The sequence below is a fragment of the Ursus arctos genome, unplaced genomic scaffold, assembly GCF_023065955.2.
Source record: "Ursus arctos isolate Adak ecotype North America unplaced genomic scaffold, UrsArc2.0 scaffold_33, whole genome shotgun sequence".
NCBI classification, from domain to species: Eukaryota; Metazoa; Chordata; class Mammalia; order Carnivora; family Ursidae; genus Ursus; species Ursus arctos.
This window is the reverse complement of record NW_026623019.1, coordinates 27,188,361-27,206,874: the sequence shown is the minus strand read 5'-3', so window position 1 is coordinate 27,206,874 and position 18,514 is coordinate 27,188,361. Positions and strand designations below refer to the sequence as shown.

The 18,514-nt window shown below is 37.3% G+C and overlaps 1 protein-coding gene and 1 long non-coding RNA gene across 10 annotated transcripts in view; one reads left to right on the top strand and one right to left on the bottom strand.

Annotated features, from left to right (window-relative positions):
* The window catches only part of ERCC6L2 (ERCC excision repair 6 like 2), a 147,906-nt gene that overhangs the window by 120,523 nt on the left and 8,869 nt on the right, over window positions 1-18,514 (bottom strand). For 2 of the 4 annotated variants that reach the window (XM_048218348.2, XM_057305535.1), the window contains exon 2: window positions 5,334-5,758. In XM_048218348.2, coding sequence (XP_048074305.1) covers window positions 5,334-5,758 — 425 coding nt within the window. Of the gene's footprint in view, window positions 1-5,333; window positions 5,759-10,952; window positions 14,243-18,514 lie in introns of those variants that run through there. The other 2 variants (XM_026518837.4, XM_048218349.2) reach the window with 2 other exon arrangements.
* LOC123002092 (uncharacterized) overlaps window positions 10,750-18,514 on the top strand; it is a 40,220-nt gene continuing 32,455 nt past the window's right edge. Inside the window, exons 1-2 of one of the 6 annotated variants that reach the window (XR_008956827.1) lie at window positions 10,750-11,165; window positions 15,232-15,295. This is a non-coding gene — a long non-coding RNA (uncharacterized LOC123002092). The remainder of the gene's footprint in view (window positions 11,166-15,231; window positions 15,296-18,514) is intronic. The other 5 variants (XR_008956824.1, XR_008956823.1, XR_008956826.1 and 2 more) reach the window with 5 other exon arrangements.

The following is an 18,514-nucleotide window of genomic DNA, read 5'->3' as shown; positions in this document are numbered from 1 at the left end:
ACAGTGAGGGAAATGTTCTATATCTTATTAGAGTGGTGGATATATATATATAACTCATATATATATATGAGCTAAATACGGATTTATAGATATAACTCATATATATATATATATATATGAGTTAAATATGCATAACTATACTTTCGATCCATGCATTTTACTGTTTATAATTAAAGACAGAATCACACACACAAACACACAGATACATATATTCTTTTGAATTACAGGCAAACTGGTCCTCAAAGGTTACTGAAAAGGCAGAAAAGATACCAATTAGATACTATATGACAATGTAAATGAGGCAATATAAATCTAATCCATTACTTTCCTCGTAATTCATCTATGGATTGTTTCATTATAAGAAAACTATATTCCTAATTATGATAATTCATAATTCAATCTGTTCATCTATCCAAGATGATGAAAATCTTAATTTTAACTGAATTAGTCAAATTCCATGAATTTGAGAATTCTATAAAATATTGGGGAATTTTAATAAAAATTTAGGATTTTGCATTCATTCCCAATTTTAATTCCTTAGTCCAATTAAAAAACTAAAAGTGAAAATAGATGAATTACTGGTATTTAACACACCATGGGAACAAATGTACACAAGGAAACTTCTGGAGTGATAGATATGTTCATTATCTTGATTGTGGTATGGTAGTGATCATTTCTTGGGTATATCTATCTATCTATGTATAAAACTTACCAAACCATACACTGTAAATTTATGCACTTTACTGTATATCAATTATATCTTTAAAAAGTACATACACAGGGGCGCCTGGGTGGCACAGCGGTTAAGCGTCTGCCTTGGGCTCAGGGCGTGATCCCGGCATTATGGGATCGAGCCCCACATCAGGCTCCTCCGCTGGGAGCCTGCTTCTTCCTCTCCCACTCCCCCTGCTTGTGTTCCCTCTCTCGCTGCCTGTCTCTATCTCTGTCAAATAAATAAATAAAATCTTAAAAAAAAAAAAAGTACATACACAACATACAAACGTATAAATACACATACAACCAACAAGTCTGCTAAAACTAGTTACAAGTGACAAAGCCAAATTTTGTAAGAATATGGAGTAACCATAATTTCATACGTTGTCAGGAATGCAGAATGGTACAAATATTTTGGAAAAGGTTTGGCAATTTCTTATAAAACTAACCATACATTAGGTTATGACCAAGTAGTTCCATTCCTAATTATTTACTCAAGAAAACTGAATACACAAAAGATTGTTCAAGAGAGTTCTTACCAGTTTTATTCATAACAACTAAAAACTGGAAACAGCTCAGGTGTCCATCAGCTGGAGGATAAACAAAATGCAGCATGTAGACAACGGAATAACTACTCAGCAATAAAAAGGAGCAAACTACTTATGCAATCAATAACATAGATGAGACTCAAAATATTATGCTAAGTGAAAGAAGCTTTACACAGAATGCACATGTATGATCCTATTTATATGAAAAGGCAAAACTAATCTATGATATAAAAAAGCAGAACCGTGATTGTCTCTTGGGGGTGGTGGGAGGACCAGGAAGAAACAGAATGACCTCTTGTGGAGTGATGATAATGTTCTGTATCTTGAAAGGGTTTATTTGGCTTACAGAGATGTCAAAGCCCAGGGAATGGTGGGTATACTTAAGATTTGTGCATTTCGTTGTAAATTTTACTTCAAAATGAAAAAAAAAAGAATTGTAAATAAATACTGACTAGCTAATGACACATATGCTCAAGTGTTTGGGGTTAAGATATACTAATGTCTGCTACCTTAAAACCAACAAAACATAACTCGATGGATGGATAGATAAGTGATAAAGCCACATATAATGACATGTTAAAACAACCTAGGTGGTGGGTATATGGGTATTCATTGTACAATTCTTCCAACTCTTCTGTATGTTTGAAAAGTTTCATAATAAGATCTTGGGGAAAAATCAGTTTGTAAGACAGTAGTGACTCCATTTTTTGCACATTCATGTCTGTGTATTCATGGACCAGCATATATGAAATATAGGCATACATATGTTTATATATGTTTTATATTCAACTGCTCCCTCTCAGATAGATCCTTCCAATTCACTTAAAAAATACTCAAGTTCCTCCTGTCCCTAAATGATACAAACAAACAAAAAACTTCCTCAAAATTCCATCCTCCTTCAGCTACTCCTAGGTCACTTCTGTTCCTTTCGAAGCCACATTTCTTAAAGAGGTAAGCATCCTTCCCATGTCTATGCATTCGCCTACTTCTTCTGGCTTGTGCCCCCCCAGATTCTAGCAAAATAGCTCTTTTTTTTTTTTTTTAAAGATTTTATGTATTTATTTAACAGAGATGGAGACAGCCAGCGAGAGAGGGAACACAAGCAGGGGGAGTGGGAGAGGAAGAAGCAGGCTCATAGTGGAGGAGCCTGATGTGGGGCTCGATCCCATAACGCCGGGATCACGCCCTGAGCCGAAGGCAGACGCTTAACCGCTGTGCCACCCAGGCGCCCCCCAGCAAAATAGCTCTTGTGCAAGATACCAATAATTTCCAATGTCACTAGATCAAATGCACATTTTAAAATCCTCATCCCTTGAAGAATGTAAAATATTAAACTGACATTTTTAAATTTGAAATGAGGGAAACAAACTTTATTTGGTATATAAACCAAGCTTTTTTAAAAAGAAAAGCTCAATTTCATATTATGGTCAAGTTAGAATGTGAGAAGGGGAAAACTTAAGGGATGTTATCACAAAAAAGGAAAAAAAAGAATGAGATTATACTACAGTCCAAATGATAAATGCCAGTGGTAATAAATGCCAACAGTAAATATTCATAGACCATTTCCACCTAATTCTACTGTATTTTGAAATTCTACTAAACTCATTAACCATTGTCCACATTTCTTCAACTGGTTTAGTCATTGTATTTATAGAAGCTCCACCTTAAATGGATCTCCCAACCCCCTATTTATGTAGAAATTATTCCCTGAGCTACAAGAATAATAACCAGAGATGTAGGTCTCCAAGGATCAGAAAAATCCAGCTAAGTATCAAAACTAGTATAGAAACTATGTCCTAATCTTCAGAAGATACGCCCTCAAGACTTTCAAAGCACATTCGTAACACAATTGAAAGCCTTCCAGGGATTTCAGTGTGTCAGGTAATATAAAAATGTGCAGTAAAATCAGTTTAAAAATATACATCATAAAATAAAGGGAATTTCTTTATAACATGGAATTCAGAGATGAAAGCTAAATTTGAGCCTTAAACATGCATACGAATTTGAATTGTATTTAGTAGTTTTAATGGGAGGAGATGCCAAACTAGTTCCCAAAAAGGTCACTTTTTATAGCACCCTCATGTTTCTGATTTTGCAGATTAGCAGGCATTGGCTAGTCAAAGAAGTGTGGGAAAGGACATTCTAGCATGGGCAAACACAATAAAACTGTATGTAAGATAGTCATATTAGTTACTTATAGTTATAGATATTTATTTTCCTCTAGTATTCATCTGTATATCTTGGTCACAGATGATAGTTTCCTAAAGGCTCCTTTCTTTATTCTTGCTACCTATTCTCCTGAGAAAGTAAATTTGTTTATTCCATAAGCAATTATTTAGCACCTTCAATGTGCAAGCCTAGAACTATGTGCATTGCCTGGGCTTAAAGAACAAAACAGTATGGCTACTGGTGATACACTATGCTTATTGAAGGACTTAGTTTCACTCTAGCTTTTTACATCAGAGCTTTATACACAATTGCATTATTAGACTATTTTTTTAAGATTTTATTTATTTATTTGAGAGAGAGAAAGTGAGAGAAATCACACACACACATGAGCAGGGGGAGGGGCAGAGAGAGAAGAAGAGGGAGAGAGAGAATCCGAAGCAGACTCAGCTGGGCGTGAAGCCTGATATGGGGCTCGATCTCACAACCTTGTGATCATGACCTGAGCGGATACAAGAGTATGGCCCTTAACCCACTGCACCACCCAGGCACCCCTAGACTATTTTTAAATGTTAAATTGGTTTTTCACTTACCTTTGAGTTCCACTAACAATGGCAGTGTCATGAAGAATAAAATAGCTTAAATTCAATTATAATGAAGGAAACACGGAAGGATTTAATCAGAAACTAGACAAACACTCCTGAAAATCCAGAGTGATTGTATAGTATAAAGTCTAGCTTCAGAACTCTAATCTTTTTAGTTCACAAACCTTTGTGATAAGCAGCTTCTGACAGGGCTCCCAATAATCCCCACCTGTTGGTATCCACAGGCCTGTTTAATCTTCCCCCTTGACTAAGAGCTGAACCTAGCAACTTGCTTCTAAAGAAGCAAATATGGCAAAAGTGAAGGGCTGTCTCTTCTGTGATGAGGTTACAAAAGACCATGGGTTCTCTCTTACTTATGCTCTCTTGCCCTCTCACTTGCTCTCCCTGATGAAGCATGCTGCCATGTTATAAGAAACTCTATTAAGAGGCCCATGTAGCAAGGAACCAAGGGAGCCCTTCACCAATAAATAGCTCATGAGAAACTGAGGCCTCAGTCTAACATCCCACAAGGAACTGAATCCCGCCAACAACCATATGGCCTGGAAGGGAATCTGCCCTAGTCCAACCTTGATAGGACTGCTGCCTTGCAAGAGGTGGAGCCAGAGGACCCAGCTAATCTGTACCTGGATTCCTGACCCACAGAAACTGTAGTATGATAAATGCATACTGTTGTAAGCTTCTAAATTTTGAGGTAATTTGTTATGCAGCAATAGATAACCAACATACACTCCTTCTGAAGAAAAGCATATAAGTATACAAATTCTTGCACACATTTTAGGGAAATAGGAAGCCTCTCTGAAGTCCACCAGTGGTATTCCTAGTGGTCCAGGGATCCCAGATTTAAAAACTTCTGATATGATAAACTCTACACAATATACACAAAAGGCCTGCAAGAAGTCAATTTAACCATGTTACATACCTTAACAAATGTCAGAATACTTTCCTTCCATACAGTATTGCTAAGAAAGTCAAACTACTTTAAATATAAATTGATATTTTAGTGCTAGTATCACCAAAGGTAAAATCAAGCCAAGCTATACCAAAACAATATTTTGAATAACGTATTTCACAGATACTAAATAAGTACTGAGGATAAAATAATTACTACACACCATCCTAATTTTGAGGACCTTCCTGTCCACTGGGTGAGAAACACACACACACACACACACACACACACACACACAATAGCTACTATAACAGTTGAGAGTACAAATAGAGATTTGTATGTGGTATCCATTCAGGTACATCATAAAATGACTTTAATGAATTTCAATTATAAAGTAATTAAAAGAAATACCTGTACTGTTTTTCCAAGTCCCATGTCATCACCAAGAATACACCCTTTTCCTTGGATGAAGTGTGCATAGAGAAACTGGGCTCCTTCCCTCTGGTAGTCTCTCAAATACCTGTTAACAGTATAAGGAATAGCGTCTCCATCTTCAGATAATGGAAAAGCAACAGCAGATGATGGAAATTTTCGGTCTGGGAAATAAGGCTTTTCCAAATCTTCATCATCAAATATAAAATTCCTGGAGCAATCTTTAACAGATTTTACTTCTTGAAGCCTTTTAAGAGGTACTTTTCTTTCTTGAAAATCTGAATATAAGATGATTGCAAATGACTTCCCATTTTCATCCACTGTGATAGATTTTATGCTTGCTTCACAAAGTGTTCCATTATCTGGAGAAGGGGCAAGACATCTTTCTCCTGGATGCCATATGTCTGTAATAATAAAGAAGAAAATAAAATTTCCAAATCTAACTTATAAAGTAACTCCCCATTTATCCACTGCTATGAGAAAAAAAAAAATGTACCTCACATGAATACCCTTTCCAAATTACTGAAACAAGATAAATTATAACATGTATAGATATTCTCCTAAAACATATTAACAGATGTTCTCCTATAATAAGCAGAAGAAAGGATATATAATTTATTTCCAGTGGTTCTCACCCTGGCTGTGTGTCACAATCTCCTCATACATGCTTGGACATTAACTCTGTTGATTATGGTTCAGTGGCTATGGGCCACAGTTTTATTACTTTGTTATTTTTATTTATTTATTTCATTTTATTTTATTTCTATTTATTTATTTATTACTTTGTTTGGTGGATATTGTTGAATTCAAAGGCCATTCTTATTCACAGCCAGGGTTGAGAACTGCTAATTTAGGTACTCATGATGATTCATGAACATTACATATATTATTCATGATATGGTAGACTAATAGTAAATGGGACTTGATAATGAGTAAGCTAAAATCCTCTAAACAGCAATGCTTTTGTGATTCTCCTGTCTGTTTTTTCCCATCTCCTTTCTCTGGAGACAGCTGTTCCTTCTTGTCAATATTGCTGCTTCTAAACTGTTCCTTGAATTTGTATACAACTAACCAAGGGAATCTCCAATTCAACTACAGAAACTACAGAGTGATGTGTGCCAGCCCTGCCACAACTTTTTTCTCTTCTAGGTTTTCAAGGATTGCAGTTCTTTAAAAAGTGATGAATTCTAAGATCTCTTTCTGCTAAGATTCTATTATTCTTTGAAAAATCTGACCCCTTTGTCTATATGTATTTATTCCGTGCTTCATTGCACAGCTTTCTATTTTCTTTTCTTTTTTTTTTTTTTTGAAGATTTTATTTATTCATTTGACAGAGAGAGAGAGAGCGAGAGAGCACAAGCAGGGGAGTGGCAGAGGGAGAGGAAGAAGCAGGTCCCCCCACTGAAGGAAGCCTGATGCAGGGCTCCATCCCAAGCACCCTGGGATCATGACCCGAGCTGAAGGCAGAAGCTTAACCCACTGAGCCACCCAGACGCTCCGACTATTTTATTTTCTATTCAGAAAATATAGCACTATGAATAGGGAAGGGAACATCTTTAGATCATACAACCAGTATAATTAAAAGATACCAAATAGAAGAAATTAAGTAAAAATAATTTTCTAAATGGAATTTCTTATAGCCAGAATTACAGAGGAGCTGTATGACTACAGATGTAAGAATACTAGGAATTATTTTTCTCATATATTTCTTATTGAGGTCAGATAACCATTGGTAGTTTCTTAGGGTCTTTCCAATGATTTGTCGTTAGATTTTTATAATATTTGTGATTATAATATGACTAATATATCTATACTCTCTTAAGCACGAATAGCTCATTATGCTATTCCTCATCAGTTGTTCCTCAAAAGTAAAACCATTATTCCCTCTAACTTTGGTAAGGTTATTTTGCATAACAATTAGAAGTAGCCCGAGAAAAATCTGTTCTCTTATTCTAATCTTTGAACCCAAACTGAGAACTGTCACACAATTCTAAAAGACACAGTTTTAACATGAAACTAAAACCTTGATCCACTGTACAGGGATAACAGATTACTGGGCCCTATTTTCATAACAGTACCATTTGAGCCTTAAGACCTGAATTAATTCTTATAGCAATTCTTAACACATTATTTCTGTTTCACATGATTTGTTTGCCCATCCAGAAAACGCCTTCCAATTTTTAAAGACTTAAGTCATTAATGAGTTTATTATTCAACATATGTTTTTGTTTTTTTTTAAAGATTTTATTTATTTATGTGACAGAGAGACAGCCAGCGAGAGAGGGAACACAGCAGGGGGAGTGGGAGAGGAAGAAGCAGGCTCATAGCGGAAGAGCCTGATGTGGGACTCGATCCCCGATCGCCAGGATCACGCCCTGAGCCGAAGGCAGACGCTTTAACGACTGCGCCACCCAGGCGCCCCTCAACATATATGTTTTAACACCAATTACCTACCAAATACCGTACCACACAATAGGTATAAAATAAAAAAAAAAATGTCAAAAATGATAATGATTGAACTTTGCTCAGAACTAGTCTTTCCAAATCTCATTAAATGGCATCATCATCTAGCCAACTTTTCATGGTAGAAAACTTTCAGCCAGCCCTTATTCCTCTTTTTATATTACTCCCTACATCCAATCCATCAGAAAGTCCTGCTGGTTCTCCCTCAAAATGTATCATTTCCCTCCATCATGCTACCACCTCTCTAAAACAACTGTCGGCAAACTTTTTCTGTAAAGAATCAGATTTTAGCTATTTATTATTTTAGTTTTGCAGGCTCTACTGTCTCTTACCCTTGTAACACAAAAGCAGGGACAGAGAACACATAAACAAATGGGCATGGCTTTGTTCCAACAAAACTTTACCTACAACAAGTGTCAGGCTGGATTTGGCTCTAGCCCACAGTTTGCTGCCCTCTGCCCTAAAGCCACCTTTGGCTTTCTCCTAAATTACCACTATAAACTCCTAACCATTCTCTCTGCTGCCACCATTTCCCCCCCTACAATCCATTTTACACAAAGCAGCAATACTAGTTAAAAATATAAATTACTGGGGTTCCTCGATGGCTCAGTCAGTTAAGCATCTGACTCTTGATTTTGGCTCAGGTCATGATCTCTGGGTCCTGGGATCCAGCCCTACATCAGGCTCCATGCTCAGTGGGGTATCTGCTTGAGGATTCTCTTCCCCTCTTTCTACCCCTCCCCCTGCTTGCATGCTCTCTCTCTAAAATAAATAAATAAATTTAAAAAAATAAAATTATTAGTAAATCTTTAAAATCTTTCAATAGTTATCATTGCATAAAGAATAAACTACAAACTCCTTACTATGGCCTATAAGCCCCAGTATGATCTGCCAATACTCACCTCTCCAACTCAATTTCTCCCTGTACTCAAACATGCTAAGCAATCTTCTCTCAGCTGTTTTTATGTCATCTCCTCCACTTATTTAAAGTAGAGTACCCTTTTATTCTGTACCTCAGTATTTTATTGCCTCCATAACTCATATTACAATGTTTAATGACTATGTTTACTTGTTTTTATCTGCCTTTCCCTCTAGAGAGTAATTTCCTTTCCAGGAAAATGTCTGTATTTTTCAAGTTTTATCCCCAGCATCAGCACGCAGTAGGCACTCAATAAATGTGCTGAATTTATTAACAAAAACACATCCTTGATCTCACAGATCCTAGATACCTAGTGAGGGAGACACATACTAAAAAGCTCACAGACATGAAATTGTAATAAGTGCTTCAGAAGATAACAACAGAGTGCTATGAAAAAGAAGTACTGAAGAAACATTATTTAAAAGGGAAGAAGATCTAACAAGAGTATCTCTGAGCACACAGCATGTGCAAAAGCCCTGTGGGCTTCACACAATTTCTGGACATCTATTTAGTTCCTTAGTTTGAATAATTTCTAGAACTAAATAGATTCTGTTAAGTTTGGGCAAAGGCTAGAATCTCTCTGTATCAAATTCTAGAACAAATAGCTTAACTTGGGAGGACTTCCTGTGGGGTTGAATGGAGGGTCCTCTTTAACGCCATTTCCTTTCCTCCTTCATTCCAGACTGGCCTCCTTGCTATTCCTCAACCACGGCAAGCATGCTCCCATCTCACGGCCCCTGAGCTTTCTGTTCCTTCCATCAACACTCTCCCTAAACACACAAATGACTGAGTTTTTCACTACATTCAGGTCTCTGCTACAATGGCATCTCCTCAGAGGTGTTTTCTCTGACCACTGAATCTAAAATAGCACTCCCTGCCACTCTTCCTTTGTCCTGTTTAATTCCATTTTCAGAGAAAAATATGAAATATTTGTTATTGTTTATCTCAACTTAGTTCCCTAGAGCAGGGACTTACTTAGTTCACTACTATATCCTGGGCACCTAGAACACTGTTTGAAATTGAAATACTTGTAGGACTAACACATATTTATACAGAGCTAACATTTGAAGACTTACGTGTGCCAGGCACGTGCTTTATTTCATTTACGCCTCGCCACCATCATTCCATGACTTCATATAATATTGTTAGTTCCATTTTACAAATGGTGAAACAGATAAAGGTTAACCAACTTGCCCATGGTTACACAGCTTAAAAATGGCAGATCCTGAATTTGAACCAAGCTATTTGACCTTGTGGCAAACATACTGTACCATGCACACATGAATGAACAAGTCCCTGGAACTGAGTAGTCCCTGCTCCTTTTAACTGAGGTCTGAGCATCACAGTCACTACAATCTCCACTCAGCAGCTTCACTACTTATTTCACCTGCCAGGCTTCTATGGGTAGTTATATTTGTGATCCCTGAGTTGTAGTGTCAATTCCTAGCCTTCAGAGTTGAGGCTTATTACATAAACCTCTCTAAACTTTAGCTCTGAATTCCTCATCTATTTAATGAGATCGATACCTTTCTCAAAGAAGGATGGGGATAAACAATCAGCATATTGCTGGGCACATAACAAATACTCAATATCTGATAGTTTTCTTGTATCACTTTTAATAATGAAATAATGGGGGCAAAAGGCATTCTATTTGACTTGTGTTAGATAACCACAACCTCCTTAAACCCTCTCTTGAGGACCCGATAAATGTTGACTCTAAGGCCCTGATTCAGTACATCACATATTAAGCTCTGTGTGTTATCAAATAATGTGAACTGAATATCTCAACCTTTATTCACCTATGTAACAACAAACTTCTACCATTCGCTAAGAACTGGGGCATACAAGCCTAAAGAATCAACATACCACACATTTATTGAGTGCTTATTGTGGACCAGAAGCTGGGTCACGTAAGTGCTTTGCATATACCATCTTATTTAGTAATCACAAGAACTCCGCAATAATCTCAATTTTACAGATGGGGAAACTGCCCAAAGTTTCTCAGCAAGAAACTGTCAGAGCTAGCACTAGATCCAGTCTGACTCCAGAGTCCAGGTTCTCAACACTGAATACCAAGGAATTGGTGCCAGACTCCAGCTGTCATTCAGAAGAGCCACCGGGTAAAACCCCAACCCCAAGGGAACTGTCAGGAACGGGTCCAACCCAGCGCAGTAAAGACAGCTGCCTGGGCTGAGAGGCGGGCTCGGAGCTTGTACCTTTGCCGGCGGTTTCCGCGCGAGGCTTGGGGGCAGAGGGATCCATCTGGCCAGGGGGAGGGGCCGGGCAGCCTGGTTGCGTACAACACTCGACAGGCAGCCGAAGACCTGGACGAGGAGACGGGCGGGAAGACTGAGGCCAACGCCACTTCCTGCAGCCCTTCGTACATCGCCCCCCTGAAGCGCGACGCCAGCGGACGAGAGGGAACACAGGTGAGAGGGTCCAGGGAGAAGGGAGGCAGCGTCCCAGGCAGCGGCAGAGCTGGAGAGCGCTGTGGCGGCTGGCAAGGCGGCGCTCACCTAGTCATCTCGCGTTCCGCCGGGGGAGGAGGCAAGCCGGCAAGTGGACCCCTTACCCTCCCTTTCAGAGTTGGCCCTACCTCTACCTTCCCCTGCAACTTTCAGCCCCTGTTCGGAAAATCCCGCGAGATCAGGCTCCTGAACTGTCATTGAGATCTCGCGATAACAAAATCTTGGTTCACATGGGCGGAGCAATCTTCCTGCCATCTTTTCCCCGGGAAGCCGGTAACACAAAGGTTCGCGACAGTTGCAAGTATCGCGAAGTTTGATATCGCTTTCTTGCCTGGTACGGATCTTGGCGGACAACAGAGGGGTCTGAAGATACCCGTGCGCTCGCACCTGCGGCAGTCTTTTAAGGGCTGACCGTGTCCGCGATAGCGGCTTGCTGGCTTGTATTTGGTACTTGGTAGTGTTCCTCGTGTAGCGCATGCCCAAGAGCTTGAGGCGAGTGACTCCCTCCTGCAGCGCTGTCCCAGCTGGGTGGGATACCCACCCGGAAGCCAACCCTTCACGACACGCACGGGAGGCCGAGTAAACTTAGTGGTCACACACTATAGTCAAAAATAACTTCTGTGAGTCCAAACCAGCAATGCATGCCATAAATAGAAGATAAAGGTAAAAAATACAATGAAAATTTAGTGTTTTTCCGTGTACCATCTACAGTTACAGTGGTTTGTGTGACATTATGGGAAAACACTAAGCAGACGGTCGGACTGTTTTTGTTAAAGCATCATCAGAATAACACACTACTCACAAGTTAATGGACACTACTTATATAATGCTTTGCCAGACCTTAGACGCCGATTCATCCAAAAATGGTTTCTGCACATGTTACAGTGTTTTCATATACTGTAGGGATACTTCATTGAATTAGATTTTCTTGAATGGGCCTGTATTGGTTTCCGATTGCTGCTGTAACAAATTACCACAAATTTTAGGGGCTTAGAGCAGCCCAAAAGTATTAGGGATATCACAAATTTATTATCGTACAGTTCTGTAAGTCCGAATTCTAACTTGGGTCTCCTTAGGCTAAAATCAAGGAATCAGCTGGGCTGCATTCTTTTCTGGAGGCTCTCGAGCTGAATCCGTTTCCTTGCCTTTCTACACATTCCTTGGCTTATGGCCACCTTCCTTCTGCTACCTCTCTCTCAGCCTTCCATAGCTACATCTTCCTCGGATTGCAGCTGGGTAACATTCTTTGATCTTATGATCAGACTGGGTCTACCTGAATAATCCAGGATAATCATCCCCTTTGAAGGTCTGTACCCTCAATTACATCAGCGAAGTCCCTTTGCCAGGTAAAGTAATATATTCATTTCCAAGGATTTCCAAGGATTAGGATGTGAGCGTCTTTAGGGGCTCATTATTCTACCAACCAAAGGGTCTAAATGAGGAAAACCATGTCTATTTGCTGCCAATAGGTATCTATTCTTTGAGAGATACTAACAATTAGCAATATGTTTTCATAAAATCCTTCATCTAGAATAGCACTTGTTTCTGTTTACCAACGGGTAGAAACTTTGGATCTAAGAGAAACATCTAATGCACTATGTGTGAGATGTTGGCGCTCACACATGGTTGAGAGGTTATGTCATTTAACCTCATAACTTCAGTGTCCTAACTCATGACAACAAAGAGGCAAGTAACAGTAACCTACATAGAAAAATGTTGTTGTAAGAATTAAACAGGATAAGTAAAACATCTAAAAACAGTACCGGGTTGTAGGAAGGAATATGAGGATTGCTATTGCTGTTGTGTTGTTGTAAGAATTAACTAGGATAAGTAAAACATCTAAAAACAGTACCAGGTTGTAGGAAGGAATATGTGGATTGCTATTACATAGCAATGGAATGCATCCACTTGAAAGTTGTATTTTAGATAACCATTTCTTCATTTTAATATTTTAGCTAATAGTTGATAGTACATTATTACTTAGATTAAAATTTTAGACTACATTCTAACTTAAAACACCATGGATTGTAAGGCATATTATTTAGGTACAGCTGAAAAAAAGAAAAAAAAAGCGGCTCATTATATAAATTGTAACTCTTGATTTTTAACATGCATCCTGATACTGGAAATTTTTTAAAGTAGGGAAAAAATCTGCTTCTTGGAATTGATGAAATGTATCTGTTTTACTTAAACTGTTTTCACAGTGTCTCTAAAATCAGCGGCAATTGGAAATTTCAACCAAGGTTACTTTTTTCTTTTTACAACTACCAGAAAAATTTGATTGTTTTCCCCCACTAAAATAACTAGTTGTGTAATATTGTCTTATTTTTCCAGTGGTCTACTAATTTAAGACCTTGATTTTTATTTTTTTTAAGGTTTTTGTTTTTGTTTTGAGAGAGAGCCAACACAGGTGGGGGGAAGAGGGAGAGGGAGAAGCAGGCTCCCCAGTGAGCAGGGAGCCTGGCACAGGCTTGATCCCAGGACGCTGGGATCATGACCTGAGCTAAAGGCAGACGCTTAACCAACTGAGCCACCCAGGAACCCCAAGACCTTGATTCTTAAGGGATGACATCTAAATAGAAGTGATGAAATAAAATCAGAAGTAAATTTTTAATTAAATGAAAGAGATCATCTGGTTGAAGGAATACTCTTGTGACTAACAGAAGAGGAGGGAAGCCTCAATTTCTGAGTATTTATTATTTAACCTCACCACCACGTTTATGATGCAAGTGAAGCAGAAAAAAATCATGACATAAAAATGTGTTTTAGTGAATTCGATGCCTCACAAAATTAGATATCCTTAAACATTCCTTCCCCCACTTAACAGTAGCTTTTGTCTGAGGCCGTTGTAGGGACATCCTTGTCTAAGTTCTGATGTTGTACACATCTAACACTGTAATGTTAATCACTGCAAAGTGAAATTGAAAGTCTTGAAAAACATTTAGGAATTCCTGAAGTCAATATAATTGATCTTGGATAACTAGATCATATACAAAATCATTGGCAAAGGAGGACTAGCAAAATTAAGCTTATTAAAACTACAAGAAGAGAAGAAACAGTGTGATAACATAGACATTTCAAAAGAATATTACTTGAATATCAAAGAAACCCTTGAGAAAGAAGATTCTAATATTCTACCAGAGAATTTTTTTATGTTCACATTGTAAAAATCAAATATATATCTATATGTGGTTCATAGACCTCCAAAGTTGTATGTTAATTCAGCAGAAAAGCTCAGGAAAAAATAGGTACGTATTTCAGTTAATTTGTCCTGCTATAATAATACCACAGACTGGGTAGCTTATAAACAACAGAAATTTATTTCTCACAGTTCTGGAGGCTGGGAAATCCAAGATCAAGGCATCAGCATGGTTGGTTCTGGTGAGACCCCTCTTTCTGGTTCATAGCTGGCTCCTCCTCGATATGTCCTTATTTGGGGGAAAGGGCTAGAAGACTCTGTAGTATGTCTTTAAGAGCGCTAATTCTATTCATAAGGGTTCCACATGTGTGTATGTCATCATTTTGGGCATTAGGACTTCAGCATATGAATTTTGAGGGGACACAAACAGATCATAGCAGTATGAAAACTTTGAACTTTGAAAATTTCTTAGATGACTTTAAGTTGTAGCATTTCTGCCTTGATACAATGTTCCAGCCACTGTTTCAAGGGAAAGAAAGGAAGAAAGGAGTAGGAGCAAGGTAGTCATGGTAGAAATGGATGTCTCCTTTACCAATTAGTAATCTAGACTTTAGCATTTAAAAGGCAGCATTATTCAACCGTATGACTATACTTAACATTTCTGAACTGAATACTTAAAAATGATTAGGAAGGTAAATTGTGTGTGTGTTTACTACAATTAAAAAACAAAACCAAAAACCTGGGTCAACAAAAGGACAATTTAAAGCTTGAGCCAATTGTAGTGAAAGATATGTAGTGAATGGCAGGTTAGTGCTAGGAATGTGACGATTATTACATCTTGAAACAATGCCATTTTACATCTTGAACGAATGCCATTTTACTTCACAGACTCACTGAACATTAAAACTTGAAGAAATCTCAGAGGTCCTTGATCCATTGCTCTAACTTAAAGGTAATAAGATAGTTTGAGAAATATTAGCTTATTTTCCCAAGGTCACAGATAGCAAATAACAAAATCAGGTTTGGAACATGATTCATCATTCTTGTTCCAATATGATAGGTATATAAAAATATTATTTCATAGAAGATATTTTTTAATTTGAAAAATGAAAGCCTGTGATTCTGTTTCTTGTAATATTCCATATCTCATGTCATGTAATAAGCCTAAAAATCCTGCAACAAAACATCAAGACCTGCAGGTTGAAATAGTATAATAAAAATACCCAAAATGCATTGCCAAGCAAAAATAAAAGTAAAATGCTCATAGGCCAAAAATAAGGAGGAAACCGAAAACCAGCTTACTAAGCTGGCACTTATGCCACTGCTGCCCTGGAGTCATTTGCCCATCTCAGTTACAGAAGGTCTGAGTTTTTTCTGTCTTATGGGGACAGAAGACATGGTGTTAAGCTCTTACAAGATCACAAACTGGAACTGAAACCCTACTTGAAATCAGAAACCCTGAAAGGCAACTCCCTCAGTGAAATTACTGGGTAGAAGAAAATCTAGAAAGCAGAAAAGGAGGAGGATGAAGAAGAGAGACTCGTCTGTCTTGGCATGGGCTCTTTGAACAGGGTTTTACATGTGTGTGTGTGTGTGTGTATGTAAGTGTGTCAGTTTCCTTTGACATTTTGAAACCACTACCATATCCTCAAATGGATTTAGGATTTTAATTCACATAACCTGTATGATCGAGGAAGCCCCAAGCCAAGATAATAACATAATGTAGTGTCAGGTTAATAGCATCTAGGTTGGAAGAAGGAAGCAAGCTCATCTTCTCTAAAGGAAAACATTAAAACAAAGATTCCTCAAAGTTTTCAGAGATAAATCCCAAACAATTCATAATCCCTAAACTGAAAAAAAAGTGCATAAAACAAGCTACCATGAACAAAAGCCAGCAGGGAAAACATGCAACAGAAATAGTGATTTCAGTTAACAGAAGTATTAGATACAAGTGTTTGTGTATAGTTAAAATATTTACCAATATTTTTGAAAATGGAACTGAAAACATGAGAAGGAACAAATGACACTGTCAGAAAACTGCAAATAGATTTGTTAAAAGAACCAGAACTTCTGGAAATGAAAATTTTAATTATTTAAATTAAAAACTCTATGGTAAGTTAAACAGCAGACTAAACACACCCTAATAGAGAATTCATGAACGGAAAGATCTAAAGAAATGACTCCAAATACAGAGCAGAAAGTCAAGTGGATAGAAAATACAAAAGAAAGGTTAAGAGAAATGGAGGTAAAACTGAATTTCCAGAAGTAATGAATGGAGAGGCTGAGGGGAAAAAAATGTTGAAAGAAACGATAGCTGAAACCTCAGATTCAGGAACCATAGTGAATTGAGTGCAATACAAAAAATAATAAAATAATAAAATAAAATAATTAAAAATAATAAAATAATAGGAATATAAGATATATATATCAGTAGTTAGACACGTTGAAGTAAAATTACAGAAGCAACAGGAATCTTGAAAGCAGCCATTAAAAAAAGATTACTTAGGTAGAATAGAATGACAGTTTAACTGATAAAAGTTAACAGACAACAGTTAATGGTAACAAGAAGTCAGAAGACAATGGGATAGTAACTTCCAAGGGCAAAGAAAATAACTATCAACCTAAAATTTTATAATCAGCCAAACTATAATAAGAGCAAAATAAGAATATTTTCAAATAAAACTAAAAACACCACCAATGGACTCTCACAGCGAGACCTTTTTAAGGATTTTGAACTAAAAAAACCAAATGATCTGAAATGTAAGAATTATTAAGCCTAACAAAATGAACAAATAACCATTGCCTATATAAAACTAAATGATGATGTAATTTGGATATATAAAAAATAAAGGAAAATTAAAACACTGGGCAGAAGTAAAAATGTGATAATAGTGGACTGGAAGACTTTAAGGCATTTGAGATATTTCTGTTGGAAAAGAGAAGAGATAACTGCTCCTAAGCAAAGTATTTACATTAGATGTCAGAGTATATGTAATGGAATATTTAAAAAATGTGTAAATTCTTAATAAAAATGCTAAGAATATCAGAAAAAACAATCTTTAATGTAAAATGCATTAAGTATAAAGAAATTAACCATATAAATGATAAAAGTCTTAGTTTGCCAGGTAGGTAAAAAGTCTTCAACTTATCACCACTATTAACAGTCCCAAATATATACAAGTCAGAATTTCAAGGGGTAAATGATAAGTCCACAAACATGGTAGGAATTTTTAATATTCTTCACAGTAATTGTAAGACTAAGAAGAAATTAGAATTGAGCCACACAATTAACAATCTTGATCTCATAGACATATATAGAATACTCCATTCTATTATTAGAAAATAAACATCTTCACAAGCACATAGGGAACATTCATAAAAGTTAACAATGAACTGTGTCATACAGCAACTCTCAACAGCTTTCCAGCAATCTGATTTATACAGATCATGTTCTCTGGTCCCATGAATTAAGTTAGAAGTCAACATTTTAAAAAAATATTTTTAAAAGATTATATATTTGGAAATTTAGAAACACTTCTAAATAACTTACAGGTCAGAGTTTTAAAAAAATCATGCTGGAAATTAGAAAATAATTGTGAAGCAGAGTTAAAAATAAGTTTTTAAGCTCTTTCAGCTCCAAGTCCTAGCACAAACCTCACATTTTAATTTAAGATAGTTCTTCCATATAGTATTTCCAAAGGAAGTCACCAACATAGATATTAATGATCCTAACTCCTCATCTACATTGAGGATATAAAAGGATTAGATGAGAGGAATTAGAGGATGGGAATGGGAGATTAGAGGAAGAGACTGATAAGGCTGTTGCATTGCTAAGTCCCACACTTTTAGACAAGCAAGAGGCTTCAGAGGAATCACTTGGAAAGTTTAAGATGCATAATATGGAATTTTATGGACATGGTGGGCCGTTCGCCTCAAACCTTAGAAATCTGAAGGACAAGTACTGTGACTGGCTAACTGCTCTGAAGTTGAGTAAAAAAAGCTGATACATTGGGGGCCACCTTATAAAGGATGACAAAAGGATGCACTTTTGGAGTAGATGTGGGTCTTAGGTGAGAGGAAGACAGCAGTGACTTCTAGATGACCCTAATCAGGGACCTGGATAAGCTGGATGCCTAGGGGTAAAATACTGACTGAAGACCACAGGAAAGCA